Source organism: Marmota marmota, unplaced genomic scaffold (assembly GCF_001458135.2).
Source record: "Marmota marmota marmota unplaced genomic scaffold, marMar, whole genome shotgun sequence".
Classification (NCBI taxonomy): domain Eukaryota; kingdom Metazoa; phylum Chordata; class Mammalia; order Rodentia; family Sciuridae; genus Marmota; species Marmota marmota.
Genome location: NW_025999891.1, coordinates 6432165 through 6446164, shown reverse-complemented (window position 1 = coordinate 6446164; position 14000 = coordinate 6432165). Strand labels below are relative to the sequence as shown.

The 14000-nt window shown below is 41.2% G+C and overlaps 1 protein-coding gene across 3 annotated transcripts; it reads left to right on the top strand.

The window, feature by feature from the left end:
• Positions 1-1997: 1997 nt before the first annotated feature.
• Tefm (transcription elongation factor, mitochondrial) lies at positions 1998-11671 on the top strand. 3 transcript variants are annotated; one of them, XM_048794686.1, is made up of 4 exons: positions 2004-2560; positions 4196-4659; positions 8853-9002; positions 11178-11671. In XM_048794686.1, the coding sequence occupies exons 1-4, from the start codon at positions 2530-2532 to the stop codon at positions 11466-11468; spliced, it is 936 nt and encodes a 311-aa protein (XP_048650643.1). In that variant the 5' UTR covers positions 2004-2529; the 3' UTR covers positions 11469-11671. The 3 variants fall into 3 exon arrangements, with proteins under 3 accessions (XP_015356652.1, XP_048650643.1, XP_015356651.1); XM_015501165.2 differs by having other exon boundaries at positions 2009-2560; positions 11022-11671; XM_015501166.2 differs by lacking the exon at positions 8853-9002 and having other exon boundaries at positions 1998-2560; positions 11022-11671.
• Positions 11672-14000: the final 2329 nt, after the last annotated feature.

The window sequence follows — 14000 nt, the reverse complement described above, 5'->3', positions numbered from 1 at the left end:
ACAGTGAATCATGAGCACTACTTCCAGTCTGGTCAAAGCATAATTCTGAATGAATGCTCCGAGGAAAAAGGGCCTTTCTCCTCAAGGTCATTAGTTCTGAAGAAGAAGTGATGCTTCATGGAGAAACTAACATTTCTTGAAACTTTTATTACATATTGGATTCTCTATATCCTGTTTCTTGTGAATACTTCAAACAGTCTGTCTTTTGAGTTAGGTATCATTATCTCCATTTTACAAATGAGGAAGCTGAGGTTCAGAGGATAAAAAACTGCCTAAGTTTGTGAAGTGCGTGCTAAGTTGTGTCTTGCCAGACAACTACTCCATCTCTGAAAGCATAACCAGGATTCCTTATTAATTAGTTTCATCCAGATGTTGTAACAAGTCACCATGAATTGGGAGGCTTAAAACAAGAGAAATTTATTCTCTCACAGTCCAGAAGGCTAGAAGTCTGAAATCAAGATGTCAGCAGGGTTGCTTCCTTCTGAGGGTTCTGAGGAGAATCTGTTCCATGCCTTTCTCCCAGCTTCCAGTGAATGCCTTCCTTGGCATGTAGTTCTATCATTCCAACCATCTTCCCCATGACATTGACATGGCCATCTTTTTATAAGGACAAGAGTCATACTGGATAAATCACTGCCCTAGGCCAGCGTCATCTCATGTTTTTCTGTTTGTGTTTGAGACTGGGTTATTACTATGTTGTCCAGGTTGGCCTCAAACTCTTGGACTCAAATGATCCTCCTATAGCCTCTGGAGCAGCTGGCACCATAGGCAGTGACTGTGCCTGGCATTTTCACCTTTTTGTTCGCGTGGTGTGATCAGGTACTGGGGACTGCAATTTGTGACTGGTACATGCTAGGCAAGCATAAGACCACTGAGCTACTCACCCAGACCCTACCTTATTTTAACTACTTACATCTACAATGCCTTATTTTCAAACAAAGTCACATTCTGAGATATTAGGGGTTAGGACTTCATCTTTTTTTTGGCACCAGGTATTGAACCCAAATATGCTCAACCACAGAGCCTCATCCCCAGCACCCTTACCTTTTAAAAATTTTTTTTAAAGTGGGTGTAGTTGTAGATGGACATTATGCCTCTATTTTATTTATTTTTGTATGTGGTGCTAATTTCCAACCCAGTGCCTCACATATGCTAGGCAAGTGCTCTGCTACTGAGCCCCAGCTCCAGCCCCACACCCAAGTTTTTGGGAAACAGGGCCTCGGCTAAGTTGCTGAGGCTGGCTTTGAACTTGAGGTCCTTCTGCCTTAGCTTCCTGAGCTACTGGAATTACAGGTGTGTGCCACAGAACTCAGCTCAACTTTTATCTTTTTTGAAGAATGCAATTACAATATTTCATTAAGTTGCATAAGCTCTGGAGTGAAATGGGAATCATTTTCTCCTGATTTGGAGGATTTTGCACAAAAACTTAACTTTATTTCTTGTTAGATTCCTAACTTCCCCCGGAAACTGTCAGGATTCTTAGAATTCCTATTCTTAGAATTCTCATTAATATTTATTATTCCCCACATCCTCATTGCCTTCTGGACAATATCCACAGGGACAATCAATCTATTGCTGCCCCACAAAAAACACAAACTCACTACCTTATTCTTCCTCCTGACTTCCCGTTTTTCACAAAATTGGCTAAAGCCTCCCCATTTTCCAGAAAGAATCCTTTTCTTTCCAGGCTCCTCACATTTCCCAGATTCAATTCCTTACTGTTCCCTGTCCCTTGGGAAGATAGTCTAGCTTCCCGACTGTTCTTCATGTTCCCAGGTTCTTCAACTTCAAGCCGGTCTCACATTGGCTATATACACATTTTTTTTTTTCTAGAAAAGTTCCAATCTAACTTTGCAAAATCAAAGACCAGCGACTGAGGTAGCTCTTCAACTGCTCCACCCTGCCTTGGATGACCAACAAAACAGAGAGCCACTCAACTTTCTCCAGCCAATCCAAATGGAATACTTTACCCAGGGGCAAAGCCATCTCCTCCTTCCTCGTCCTCCCTGGTATCTTGCCTGCCCTCTTTTCCTCGCTGAGCTTCTGAAACAATTCGGACTTCCCTCAGTTATCCCGCTCAACCTGAAGCCATGGTTATTGGTGCACCTTTCTACTTCTTGTCTTTTCCATCCCCACCCGGCACTAAGCTCCAAGCTGGGTGCCAACTGGAGCTCCTCCATCTATGCGACTCGACTCAACCCAGGAAATTTTCCCCGAAGAGGGCGGCCGTAACGAACTACAGATGAACCTAACCTAGGTGTTTCCTTCCCGGAGATTCGGTCCTGCAGCTACTATGGGCAGGTCAGGGCAAGAATATTTCCCGGAAGCAACGTAAGTCTGCGGACCACCCGAGGCCTTGAGAGGAGCGCACACAGGTGTGGCCACCGGCCAACCCACTGCAAAGCCAGGTGTGTCTCGGAACCACACTTCGGCTGGAATCTTTCCGCGGAGCCCAGGCCGGACGCTTTGTGGCGAAGCAAACAGGAACCGGAAGTCAGTGGAGGAAGCCTGTAGCGGTGGGACTGGAGGATGAGCGTGTCTTGTCTGCTCAAAGCAGGAGGTAGGGTACCTAGAATACAGGGTTGTTTTCCCATGTGCCATTAGCCCCTGAACTTGGAGTGTTTGTCTTCTCCTGTTCCGTATCCAGGTCGTCCGCTTGGAGCTGTAGCCGAGCTGTCGGGACGGTTCTGGTCTCCGAACCTTGGAGCTTGTGTGCTTCCCTGGCCCATGGCTCCAAGAGGAGGATTGATGCCGCCCCATCCCCTCCACCCGCCCATGCTGGGGATCAAATCCAAGTGGATTCAGATTCCAACAGCAACTTGCTTACTTCTGGCTGCTTTATTCCCTGTGGCTGCGATGTCAGAGTGACTTTCCCTGGTTTTACAAAGTCATTTATTTATTTATTTATTTATTTTTTTAATATTTATTTTTTATTTCTCGGCGGAGACAACATCTTTGTTTGTATGTGGTGCTGAGGATCGAACCCGGGCCGCACGCATGCCAGGCGAGCGCGCTACCGCTTGAACCACATCCCCAGCCCCCAAAGTCATTTATTTTATGGTGTTTCTTTTGCTTGCAAAAACATAGTCATAGTAGAAATCTTGAAGAGTTTATAGAAGAAAATTACAACTCCTCTTTAATATGGCGCCTTTAAACTTGGCTAAAACTTTTCTTATAAACATAAAATTTAATTTTCTTAATTCCAGCAGATGAGAATCCAGTGAAAATGGAAGTGAAGATAAATCTTTTTTTTGTGTGTGAAGATAAATCTTAAAGAGAGATCAATTACAAAAAAGATCCCTCACATGGAAAAAAAAAAAAAAAAATATATATATATATATATATATATATAAAGTTAATCAGTTGAAATGATTATTTTAGGTAAAAACCAAGCGCTGCTGGAGATCAACCCAGGATCTCAAGAGTGCTAGGCCAGCGATCTACCAATGATTTATGACCCCAGCCCTTAACTACAACTTTTTGACGGGCATAAAATACAAATTCTAGATAGTGAAATTTAGGACTGATCCATAAAAATCAGAAGACAATTCTTGTGACTTAAAAAAAACAAAAGCCCTAAAGGAAACAAAACTACAGGCCCACAGTGGCTCAGGCCCGTAACCCCAGTCATTCAAGAGGCTGGGATAGGAGGATAAGTTTGAGGCCAGCATCAGAATCTTAGCAAGACTCTGTCTCAAAACAAAAAGTAAAAAGGACTGAGGATGGAGTTCAGTGGTAAAGTGCTCCTGTGATTAATCCATAATGCCAACCCTCCCCAAAACAAAACAAAAAATGTATATTTCCTATTTTAAAGTTGATTCTCTGTAATAATTTAATATGGCCCATTATTTCTTTTTACTTATTAGTGTATTGTTATTATTGTTTTTGTACTTGGGTTGAACCCAGGGGTGTTTTATCACGGAACTACATCCCCACCCATTTTTGAGACAAGGTCTTCCTAAGTTACTGAGGATTTTGCTAAACTGCTGAGGCTGCCCTTGAAATTTCTGACCTCTTGCCTCAGCCTCCAAAGTTTCTGGGATTCCAGGTATGTCACTGCACTTGGCAAATATAGTCAAGTATTTCTTAAATTATTGGAAAGTCTATGTGACTTTGCAAAGGATCTGGTCAAGCTTGTAACTAACATTATATAGAAGTAGGACATCTGGTTTATATTATTTAATTTTCCTTTTAGGGAGATGGAGATCCTTTCCAGTTCCAGTGGAGTTATCCTTGTTCCAGACCCTACGTAATTTCTGCTATCGGAAAAAATCTACTGCACCTGAGAAAACTATCAGCAGTGTTTCTTTTTATGATGAAAATGCAAAGGAGTCTGGAAATGCACTTGACAAGCTCTTCTCTTCAGAACAGCAGGCTTCCATCCTGCATGTGTTGAATACAGCATCTGATAAAGAACTAGAAGCTTTCAAATTGCTTCATGGAAAAAAGTCCATCAGTATTATAGAACACAGAGAAAAGTTTGGGCCATTTCAGGATTTGGAGAGTTTGATGAATGTGCCCTCGTTCCAGTTTAAAACTATTGTTCAAGTTTGTAACTCCATTCTTTATCCAGAGGGTGAAAAGAAAAAAAGAAAGTTCCAGGAAAACCGACTGTTGGGAAAGCTCATCAAACCAGACATAGAAAGAGAGAGACTTAAGGTATGTCATTTTCTTATACTGCTTAATGTTTGAGAACTTTGTAAAGCACTGTTCTGGGCATTGTATTGGTAGGTTACTAAGACAAGTTTCTTCATGCTTAGTTGGTGGATCTAGACATATAAATAGATGACCTATTACACAAAGTATCTCATTTGAGCACCATACATGAGATGTACAGACAGTAAATTGACAAGTGAGAGAAGGGAGGGGAAAGTTTACTGGAAGAACTCAATTTGGATTTTGAAAATTAAGCTGGCTGAAAGAGGAGGGCGTTATAGATAGAACAGTCGTCAAGAAGTAGGTCTGTGCAAGGTTTATTTAAGAGGACTGTCGGGCTGGGGATGTGGCTCAAGCAGTAGTGCGCTTGCCTGTCATGCGTGCGGCCCGGGTTCGATCCTCAGCACCACATACAAACAAAGATGTTGTGTCCGCCGAAAACTAAAAAGTAAATATTAAAATTAAGAGGACTGTGGTAAACCGGGCGCAGTGGTACCAGCCTGTAATCCCAGTGGCTCAGTGAGAATTTTAGACAGGAGCATTAAAAATACAAAGCCACCCTCAGCAATTTAGGGGGGCCCTAAACAACTTAGCAAGACCCTGTCTCAAAACAAAAAATAAAAGGTCTGGGAGTATGCTTCAGTGTTTAAGCATGTCTGGAATTGGGTCCCCTGTACAAAAAAAGAAAAAGGAAGACCCGGCCCACGTGGAGAGCCTGCAGGAGAAGGCACAAGTGGCCCTCACGGAGTACGTGCGGGCCCAGTACCCGTCCCAGCCCCAGCACTTTGGCCGCCTGCTGCTGCGGCTCCCTGCCTTGCTAGCGGTGCCCACGTCCCTCATCTCCCAGCTGTTCTTCATGCGCCTGGTGGGCAAGACGCCCATTGAGACGCTGATCCGGGATATGCTGCTGTCAGGAAGTACCTTCAACTGGCCCTACTTGGGACAGTGACTGTGGGAGGGCTGGGTGCACACTGGCCGATCTGCAGACCTCAAGGGACATGGATGCTGGGCCTCGAGGGACCAGGGTGAGGGCCCTGGGTTCTCTCCTGAGACACCTATTTTTTAAAGACTGTGGAATGTTTGTCTTTCCTGTTTTTTAAATGATCATAAAACCAAAAAAGAGACTGATCTTCCAGGCCCAGCTGGCCCCTCCTGGAACCCCGCCCGAGGAGGGCCCAGGGATGGAGGGCCCAGTGCTGGGCCTGCCTTGTCCCTCCATGTCTTGCGGAAGTGTGGTGTTGGCCTCCTGCTGCATGTGCAGGCAGCTCCTCCGGACATGGGGTCCACGTTGGACACTAGGTGACACACATGAGGCCAATAATAAAGCCGTTTCCTACATGTGTAAAAAAAAAAAAAAAGGAGAAAAAAAAAAGAGGACTGTTGTAAGATAGATACCCAGCTCTGTTTGAGGGTCATGTTGGAAATAATGAGAAGATATAAATATGTATTATGACTGAGGAGTGATTCTAGAAGAGTATACCAGTCTTTCCAGCAAAATTTAAAATTATTTTCTGCCCCATCACCACTTTGGTTTTTGGAACTGGAGATTGAACCCATGGTTGCTAAACCACTGAGCAACATCACCAGACTTCTTCTTTCTTTTTTTCTTTAAAGAGAAAGAGAGAGAATTTTAATATTTATTTTTTAGTTTTCGGCGGACACAACATCTTTGTTTGTATGTGGTGCTAAGGATCGAACCCGGGCCTCATGCATGCCAGGCGAGCGCTCTACCGCTTGAGCCACATCCCCAGCCCTTTTTTATTTTTTTCAAGACAGGGTCTTGCTAAGTTGCTTATGGCCTCACAACTGCTGAGGCTGCCCTTGAACTTGTGATTCTCCTGCTGCAGCCTCCTGAGTTTCTAGGTTTACAGGTGTATGCCACTATGCCCAACCCACTGCCACCTTTAACAACCGTTCTAAAAGCCAATCTTTCAATGTTATGTTAAAAGATAAATATTCAGGGGCTGGGGATATAGCTCAGTTAGTACAGTACTTGACTCACTTGTACAAGGCCCTGGGTTCAATCCCCAGCACTAAAAAAAAAAAAAGATAAGTAGTCACGTTACTTGACATGTCAGTCAAGTAATAAGCTTGGGAGCATTTAGGTCCTGTGTCACATTGCTTGATAAAATATTCACTTGTCCCATAATAAGTATTATTTTTATATGGAACAGTAGTTCTCAGGTTTTGGGGGGAATATGGATATTTTTAGTTAAAATTTTTTTTTTTTTTTTTTTGGTACTGGGGATTGAACCTGGGGGTGCTTAACCACTGAGCTGCATCTCCAGCCCTTTTTATTTTTTGACAAAGTTTCACTGAGTCAATGAGGCTTTCAAACTCAACAATCCTCCTGCCTTGGCCTCTCAAGTCACTGGGATTACAGATGTGCACCACCATACCCAGCAATATGGATAAGTTTGGTAAACATGTTGAAAGCTATGGACTTTATTCCCCCCCCCCCCCCAAAAAAAAAGCATTGTGTGTGTGTGTATACACACACATACACACACATAGAACATCACACATGCTTTCAGAGGATTTGCAGATGCCATTACATATATCTGCAGGCTCAGGACAGAACTCCTGCTGCAGTTAATGTGGAATATATTTCATTCATATTTTTCAAGGAAGATTTTCATCCAAATTCATGGCTAAAACTATACTCGGACTATAGTAGGGCTGCACCTTGTTTATGGGTTTGGTTTTTTAAGTCAGTTTGTAGGGAGAAAATTGTGTAGCGCAATCCTTAAAATCTGTTGCCCAAGGAAATGCTATGCACAGTATGGCTCAGTGATGTTTATGCAACCTAAAACTAAAAGAATCAAAAGCAGGACTGTGTTTTGTAGATGTTTTTGCATCCAAATTATTCTTCCCACAGATATTTATCCAGTGATTTATGTAGCAGTGAAAGGGAAATGGGTGTAGCATTATAAACTATTATAAACTATTCTTCTTTATCCTGTATCTATGGAACACATTAGTAGTGTCTCTCTCCGTAAATGAGTCTTATGGGAGTGAGGTGACATCATTGTACTTTATCTCCAAACTAAACTCAGCAGAGCTAAATCCATATAGCCAATCAGCTGTTATACATCTTAGAAGCTCTATAGGTATCTCAAACTCATTAAAAGAAACAAAAACAAAAAAGCCTCATCTCTGGGCTGGGATTGTGGCTCAGTGGTAGAGCGCTTGCCTAGCACAGGCGGGACCCAGGTTCAATCCTCAGCACCACATAAAAATAAAGGCATTGTGGGAAAAAAAACAACCTCATCTCCTACCATGTTCCTAGTTGATCTGCCTCTTACCTTCTTGCTTAAAAGTACCATCCAGTTGAGTATCAGTTCTATTCCCACTATTCCTTGGCAGGATGGGGCGGGTACTGGGGATTGAACTCAGGGGCACTCGACCACTGAGCCACATCCGCAGCCTTATTTTGTGTTTTATTTAGAGACAGGGTCTCACTGAGTTGCTTAGCACTTCACCTTTGCTGGAGCTGGCTTTGAACTTGAGATCCTCCTGTCAGAGCCTCCAGAGCCACTGGGGTTATGGGCATATGCTACCATACGGACTCTCCCACTCTTTTCCTTCGTCGTTATGTTTTGTTCTTAATACTATTAAGAATAGTTCCTTACACAAATCCCTACCTTTTGTTAATCCCCTATCATCCATCTCCCACACAGCTGTCAGTGATTTTTCTGAAATGTAAATCTTATTATTTCTTAAAATCAAATGTTATGTTCCTTGTTTCCCAATATCTATCATATTAATAATTCTCAGTTTAATTACTAAATAAATTTTATATTACATCAACTAGTTTGGCATTCTGAGGTTGTAAATCAGGTTTTGCATCTGTTAAAATGTTTACATTCAATTATAAAAAAAAAAGTTTGTACTTGAGCCAGGCATAGTGGCATATGCCTGTAATCTCAATGACTTGGGAGGCTGAGATAGGAGGATCCCAAGTTTGAGGCCAGCCTCAGCAATTTAGTGAGAACTTGTCTCAAAATAATATAAAAAGTTCTGGAGTTTTATTGAAAATCCAATGAAAGCTGTGGACTTTATTCCCATTTAAAAAAAAAAAAAAATATATATATATATATATATGGTAGAGTGTCCCTGGGTTCAATCCCTGGTACTGCAAAAAAGAAAAAAAAAAGTTTATTGCACTTATAATTAAATCAGCTCTTTTCTTTTAGGCAGCCAATAGTATTTTATCTATTGTTTTTGGCACTCAAAGAATTGCCTGGGCTCTCCTTGATCGCAAATTGACAGTGCTGGACTGGCAGCAAATTGACTATTGGAAATTAGTGAATAGAACCTACCCATCATCACTTTATTTAAAAGAGGTAAGGCTGCTGCATCTCCATGTTCCTGTTACTGTGTAGCTTCTTGTGTATGCCTGCATGGCTTCTTTGTAGTTTTTAATCTTCTGCTCCCAAAGAGAATGTAATAAAATAATGATATTGGTTATTTTTTTGTGATACTTATTACTTACCCACTCCTATTGTTTTTGTCACTTTTGATTAGTTCAAGAAATGTCTTAGGTATCAAAGGCAGATATTGAGAAAATCAATAGTAAATATATAAAGGACACTATATACAGTGTCCTTTATATATTCTGCATGTTATAAAAAAACTTCACTATCTTGTATTCATAGCTTATTTTCAAAATGCTATCACGTGTTTCATTTAAGTCTTCAAAATCTTTTTTTTGTTTTGTTTTGTTTTTTTTTTTTTTTTTTAAATATTTATTTTTCAGTTTTTGGAGGACACAACATCATTGTTTGTATGTGGTGCTGAGGATCGAACCCGGGCCGCACGCATACAAGGCGAGCGCGCTACCGCTTGAGCCACATCCCCAGCCCAAGTCTTCAAAATCTTTTGAAATGGTTGGGAATTACTGTCTTGATTATACACGTGAAAACTGCTGTTCAGTCATTTGCAGAGATTATTAATTCTTGGTTAGTTGTTAAAATCCTATGCTCTAGGTGGGTACACTGGGGCACACCTGTAATCCCAGAAGCTTGGGAGGCTGAAGCAGGAGGATCTCAAGTTCAAAGCCAGCCTCAGCAACAGCGAGGCACTAAGCAACTCAGTGAGACCCTGTCTCTAAATAAAACACAAAATAGGGCTGGGGATGTGGCTCAGTGGTCGAGTGCTCCTTAGTTCAATCCCTGATATCCCTGACCCCCGCCCCCCCCCAAAAAAAAAAATCCTATACTCTGCCCTAGATTATTATTATTTTTTGGATACTGGAGGATTGAATCCAGAGGTGCTTAAACACTGAACCACATCCCAGCCCTTTTTATTTTTTGATACAGGATCCTGTTTTTTGTTTTTAATACTTTTAGTTGTAGATGGGCACAGGGCCTTTGTTTATTCTTCTGTAGTGTTAAGGATTGAACCCATTGCCTCACATGTGCTAGGCAAGCACTCTACCACTGCGTTATAACCCCAGCCCATGCAGAGGCTGGTTTTGAACTTGTGATCCTCCTGCCTAAGCCTCCCGAGCCACTGGGATTATAGGTGTGCACTACGAACCTGGCTGTCGTAATAAATTTTTTTTTTTATTTTTTAAGAGAGAGGAGAGAGATAATTTTTAAATATTTATTTTTTCAGTTTTTTTGGACACAACATCTTTATTTTTTATTTTTATGTGGTGCTAAGGATCGAACCAGTGCTCCGTGTATGCCAGGCAAGTGCGTTACCACTTGAGCCACATCCCCAGCCCTAGAAAAAATTTTTATTAGTTGTAGGATGTAATACCTTTATTTTTTTTAATGTGGTGCTGAGGATCAAACCCAAGGCCTCATATGTGCTAGATGAGCGCTCTACTGCTGAGCCACAACCCCAGTCCCTGTCATAGAAAATTTTAAATGGTTCATAAAAGTTCTGAGTTGGGTAATCTTTGTCTTTTTTTGGTACTGGGAATTGAAACTCGGGTGTTCTGCCACTAGCTGTACCCCCACCTTTTTATTTTTTATCTTGAGACAGGGTCTAAATTGCCAGGCTAGCCTTGAATTTGATCCTCCTCCTTCTGAATAGCTGGTATTACAGGTGTCTGCCCAGCAAATTGTCTAAAATTAAGTCCCTATTGGTTTTTAGAAATTATGAAGCCTATTTTACAGATGAAGAAACTGGTACTGAGAACTAAACATTTTCTTAGCTCAGCCTGTTCCTGAAAAAATCATGACCAGAGCTTGACTACCCATAAATGCTTTTTCTCTTATTTCAAAATTGTCAACAGTAATATTATATGTTACCTAATTAGAATATTTGAAGATAGAAATGGGACTAAATATGAAACTAAATGAATTATTTCTGCTTACTTATTTTGTCTTTTTTTTTTTTTTTTTTAAATAAAGATTTCTTCAGTCATTTCAAAAATGCCTAAAGCAGATTTCTATGTTCTGGAAAAAACAGGACTTTCCATTCAGAACTCATCTCTGTTTCCTGTACTGTTACATTTTCACATCATAGAAGCCATGCTGTATGCCTTATTAAATAAAACTTTCACCCAGGATGGCCAGCATCATGTGCTGAGCATGAATCGGAATGCAGTTGGGAAGCACTTTAAACTGATGATTGGCGACACTCGGACTAGTGGGAAAGAACTAGTGAAGCAGTTCCTCTCTGAATCTGTACTGAAGGCGAAGCCTCGGGTGTTCTTTCCACCAGACAGAGTGGTACACTATCGACAAATGTTTTCATCTGCTGACCCACCTGATTCACACAGAAGAGAAGAGTTATATGATTCATTGTTACAAGCTATTGCTTTCTATGAGTTAGCGGTTTTTGACACCGAGTCTTAGAATTCTGAGATGAATGTACCTGCTCTGTTGTACTATATATATTTATTCTAATTATAAAATCAGCCGTTCTGAACAACCATGTTAATGGAGAATAAAACACATTTTGAGTATGTTTTAGATGTTTAATGTCTGACTTTCAGCTATGAAATGGTATACACAATAATAAGCCAAGACTAGATCAATAAATATTTTGAGATTCTGTGCCTTTTGGGATTCGGCGTCAATAAAATGCCCTGCCCAGCTAAAAGAAAAACAAAGTTTTCTGCTTTTATCAAGTAGATACCATCTATATTGAGGATTTGCATTATTATGTTGTTAAAAAATAGGGAAAAATTAGTTCTTATGGGTGACTTATGAGAATAAAGCTTAAGACAACTGACAACAAAATTTTTAGACTCCTCATTCTCTAGGAAAAATATGGTTTGGCATACTGTCTGCAGTTTTAATCAGCTCAGATGTAATAACCCAGCCAGGCACAGTGGTATGCAGCTATAATTCTGCTAATTGAGAGGGTAAGGCAGGAAGACTGCAAGTTCAAGGCCAGCCTATCTGGCCTAACTTAGTGAAACCCTATCTCAAAACAAGAGGTTGGGGATGTAGCTTAGTGGTAAAGCACCCTTGGGTTTAATCCCTAATACTGGGGGATAAAAAGTGAAATATGCTTCTTGGGAAAAAATTTCAAATAATTAAAAGTATGTGTATAAATAAATAAAGCAAGAAGTAGAAGTCCTGCCTCATCAGCACCTCCAGCTGCCTGGAGTCATGTATACTCTTGCCAGTCACATGTAAGTCTCCACATTTATGTTTGTGATTATGTACTTACACATCTCCCCTTAGAAATGTAGGCACATAAACTAAACGTGACTCACTAAAATCAGTCTCTCTTCTTTCAAATCATCACCCTTGACGCTGTTTTCTACTAGCAAATAGTTTTACAATGTACACAGTTGTTCATGCCACAAATGTGGCATTCTTCTCCCACATGTTTCTGGAAATAAGTATAAGTGAAAACGTCAGCTTTAGACACTCATAGGATAATATGCAAAGTGTTGAAAAGTCATCAAAATTTGATTACTTTTATCACAAAAGTGAATCTAAATCATAGAGGAATTTATTAGTTTTAAGAAAGGGGCTGGGGACGTAGCTCAGTGCTAGAGCACTTGCCTAGCACGTATGAGGCCCTGGGTTTCATCCCTACCACCATTAAATAAATAAATAAACCATTTCCCTAATAGGGAGGAAAATATTCCCATTTATTTCTTTATTTTGGATGATTTAAATGTAGTTCCTATGGAGTTACTCTACTTTGGTTCATCAATTGTTGAGAATTATCACTTTCTAATAAAAAAACAAATTATCAGGTAAGTGGTCTAATGACGGAACTCAGTAGAAAAAAAATGGATAAGTGAGTGCACTTAAAAGCTTTGTAGAGGGCTGGGGTTGTGGCTCACTGGTGGAGCACTTGCCTAGCAGGCATGGGGTGCTGGATTCGATCCTCAGCACCATATAAAAATAGATAAATAAAGGTATTGTGTCCATCTACAGCTAAAAGAAAAAAAAATGAAACAAAAACAAAACCAAAAACCTTTAAAGCCTGGGTCAGGAGGATCACAAGTTCAAGGCCAGCCTCAGCAACTCAGCGAGACCTTGTCTCAAAAGGTTGGGGTATGGCTCAGTGGTTAAGTGCCCCTGGGTTCAATCCTTCGTACCATTAAAAAAAATGCTTCAGAACACCTTATTTTTCTCCTATGCAGGAATAAATCTGTAGGATACAGCCTATATCTGACCCACCACAAATATACACATTTACCAAGATGAATACATCTTGAACTCCTACATAATACTATGTAAAGTCTTTAACCTTTAATTAGATCAAGGTACTAATCAATACAAGAAGAGGTACGTTGAACAAATAAGGTGTCGCGACCCCTCACCAGCCAGGGAAACACGACACAGGATTCTTCTTTCAACAGTTTATTCAGGCCTTGAGTCATGTATCATCTTCTAGCGCCCGCGCCCGACACACCCAAGCACAGCTTAATAAAGCCCCCCGCATCCCAATCCTAAGCCGCTACATGGATCTCTCTCATAGGGTGGTAAGGGATTACGCGCCAACTCTCCATAAAAGGAGTTGTTTATCACAGGCCACAGTGGAAGCCGGCGCCATCTTCTAATGGCGGCCACGGTCTATAAGAATGGCTTACCACAGTTCCCCCTTCTATTTTATATAACAATGCAGGCGAAAGTAGAGGTCCTATCCCACTGTGCAGAAGTGGCTGCAATGTATGGTTCAGTCCTAAGGAGGCGCCTTCCCCAGACCTGATCCCATATCAGCCGACGCCTTTTTTCGTAGGGCGGGGCGTGGACGTCAAACCCGCATGCAATAGGACATGCTTTCCTTGAGGTCCGTTGAGGGATCACTCAAGTGCAGTGCCTTGCCTCGCATCCTGCATCGTGACGACGGCGAGAAGTAGGATAACACAGGTAGCCTGGTAATAATGACAAAATTTAAGTTGGCAACACAATCCCTAA

Excerpts from the sequence above, each read along its gene's own strand:
- Tefm (XM_015501165.2), top strand. The coding sequence starts at position 2,530 with ATGAGCGTGTCTTGTCTGCTCAAAGCAGGAG. Across the intron at positions 2,561-4,195 it reads TTGTCTGCTCAAAGCAGGAG|GGAGATGGAGATCCTTTCCA; the intron begins GTAGGGTACCTA and ends TTTTCCTTTTAG. Across the intron at positions 9,003-11,021 it reads CATCACTTTATTTAAAAGAG|ATTTCTTCAGTCATTTCAAA; the intron begins GTAAGGCTGCTG and ends TTTTAAATAAAG.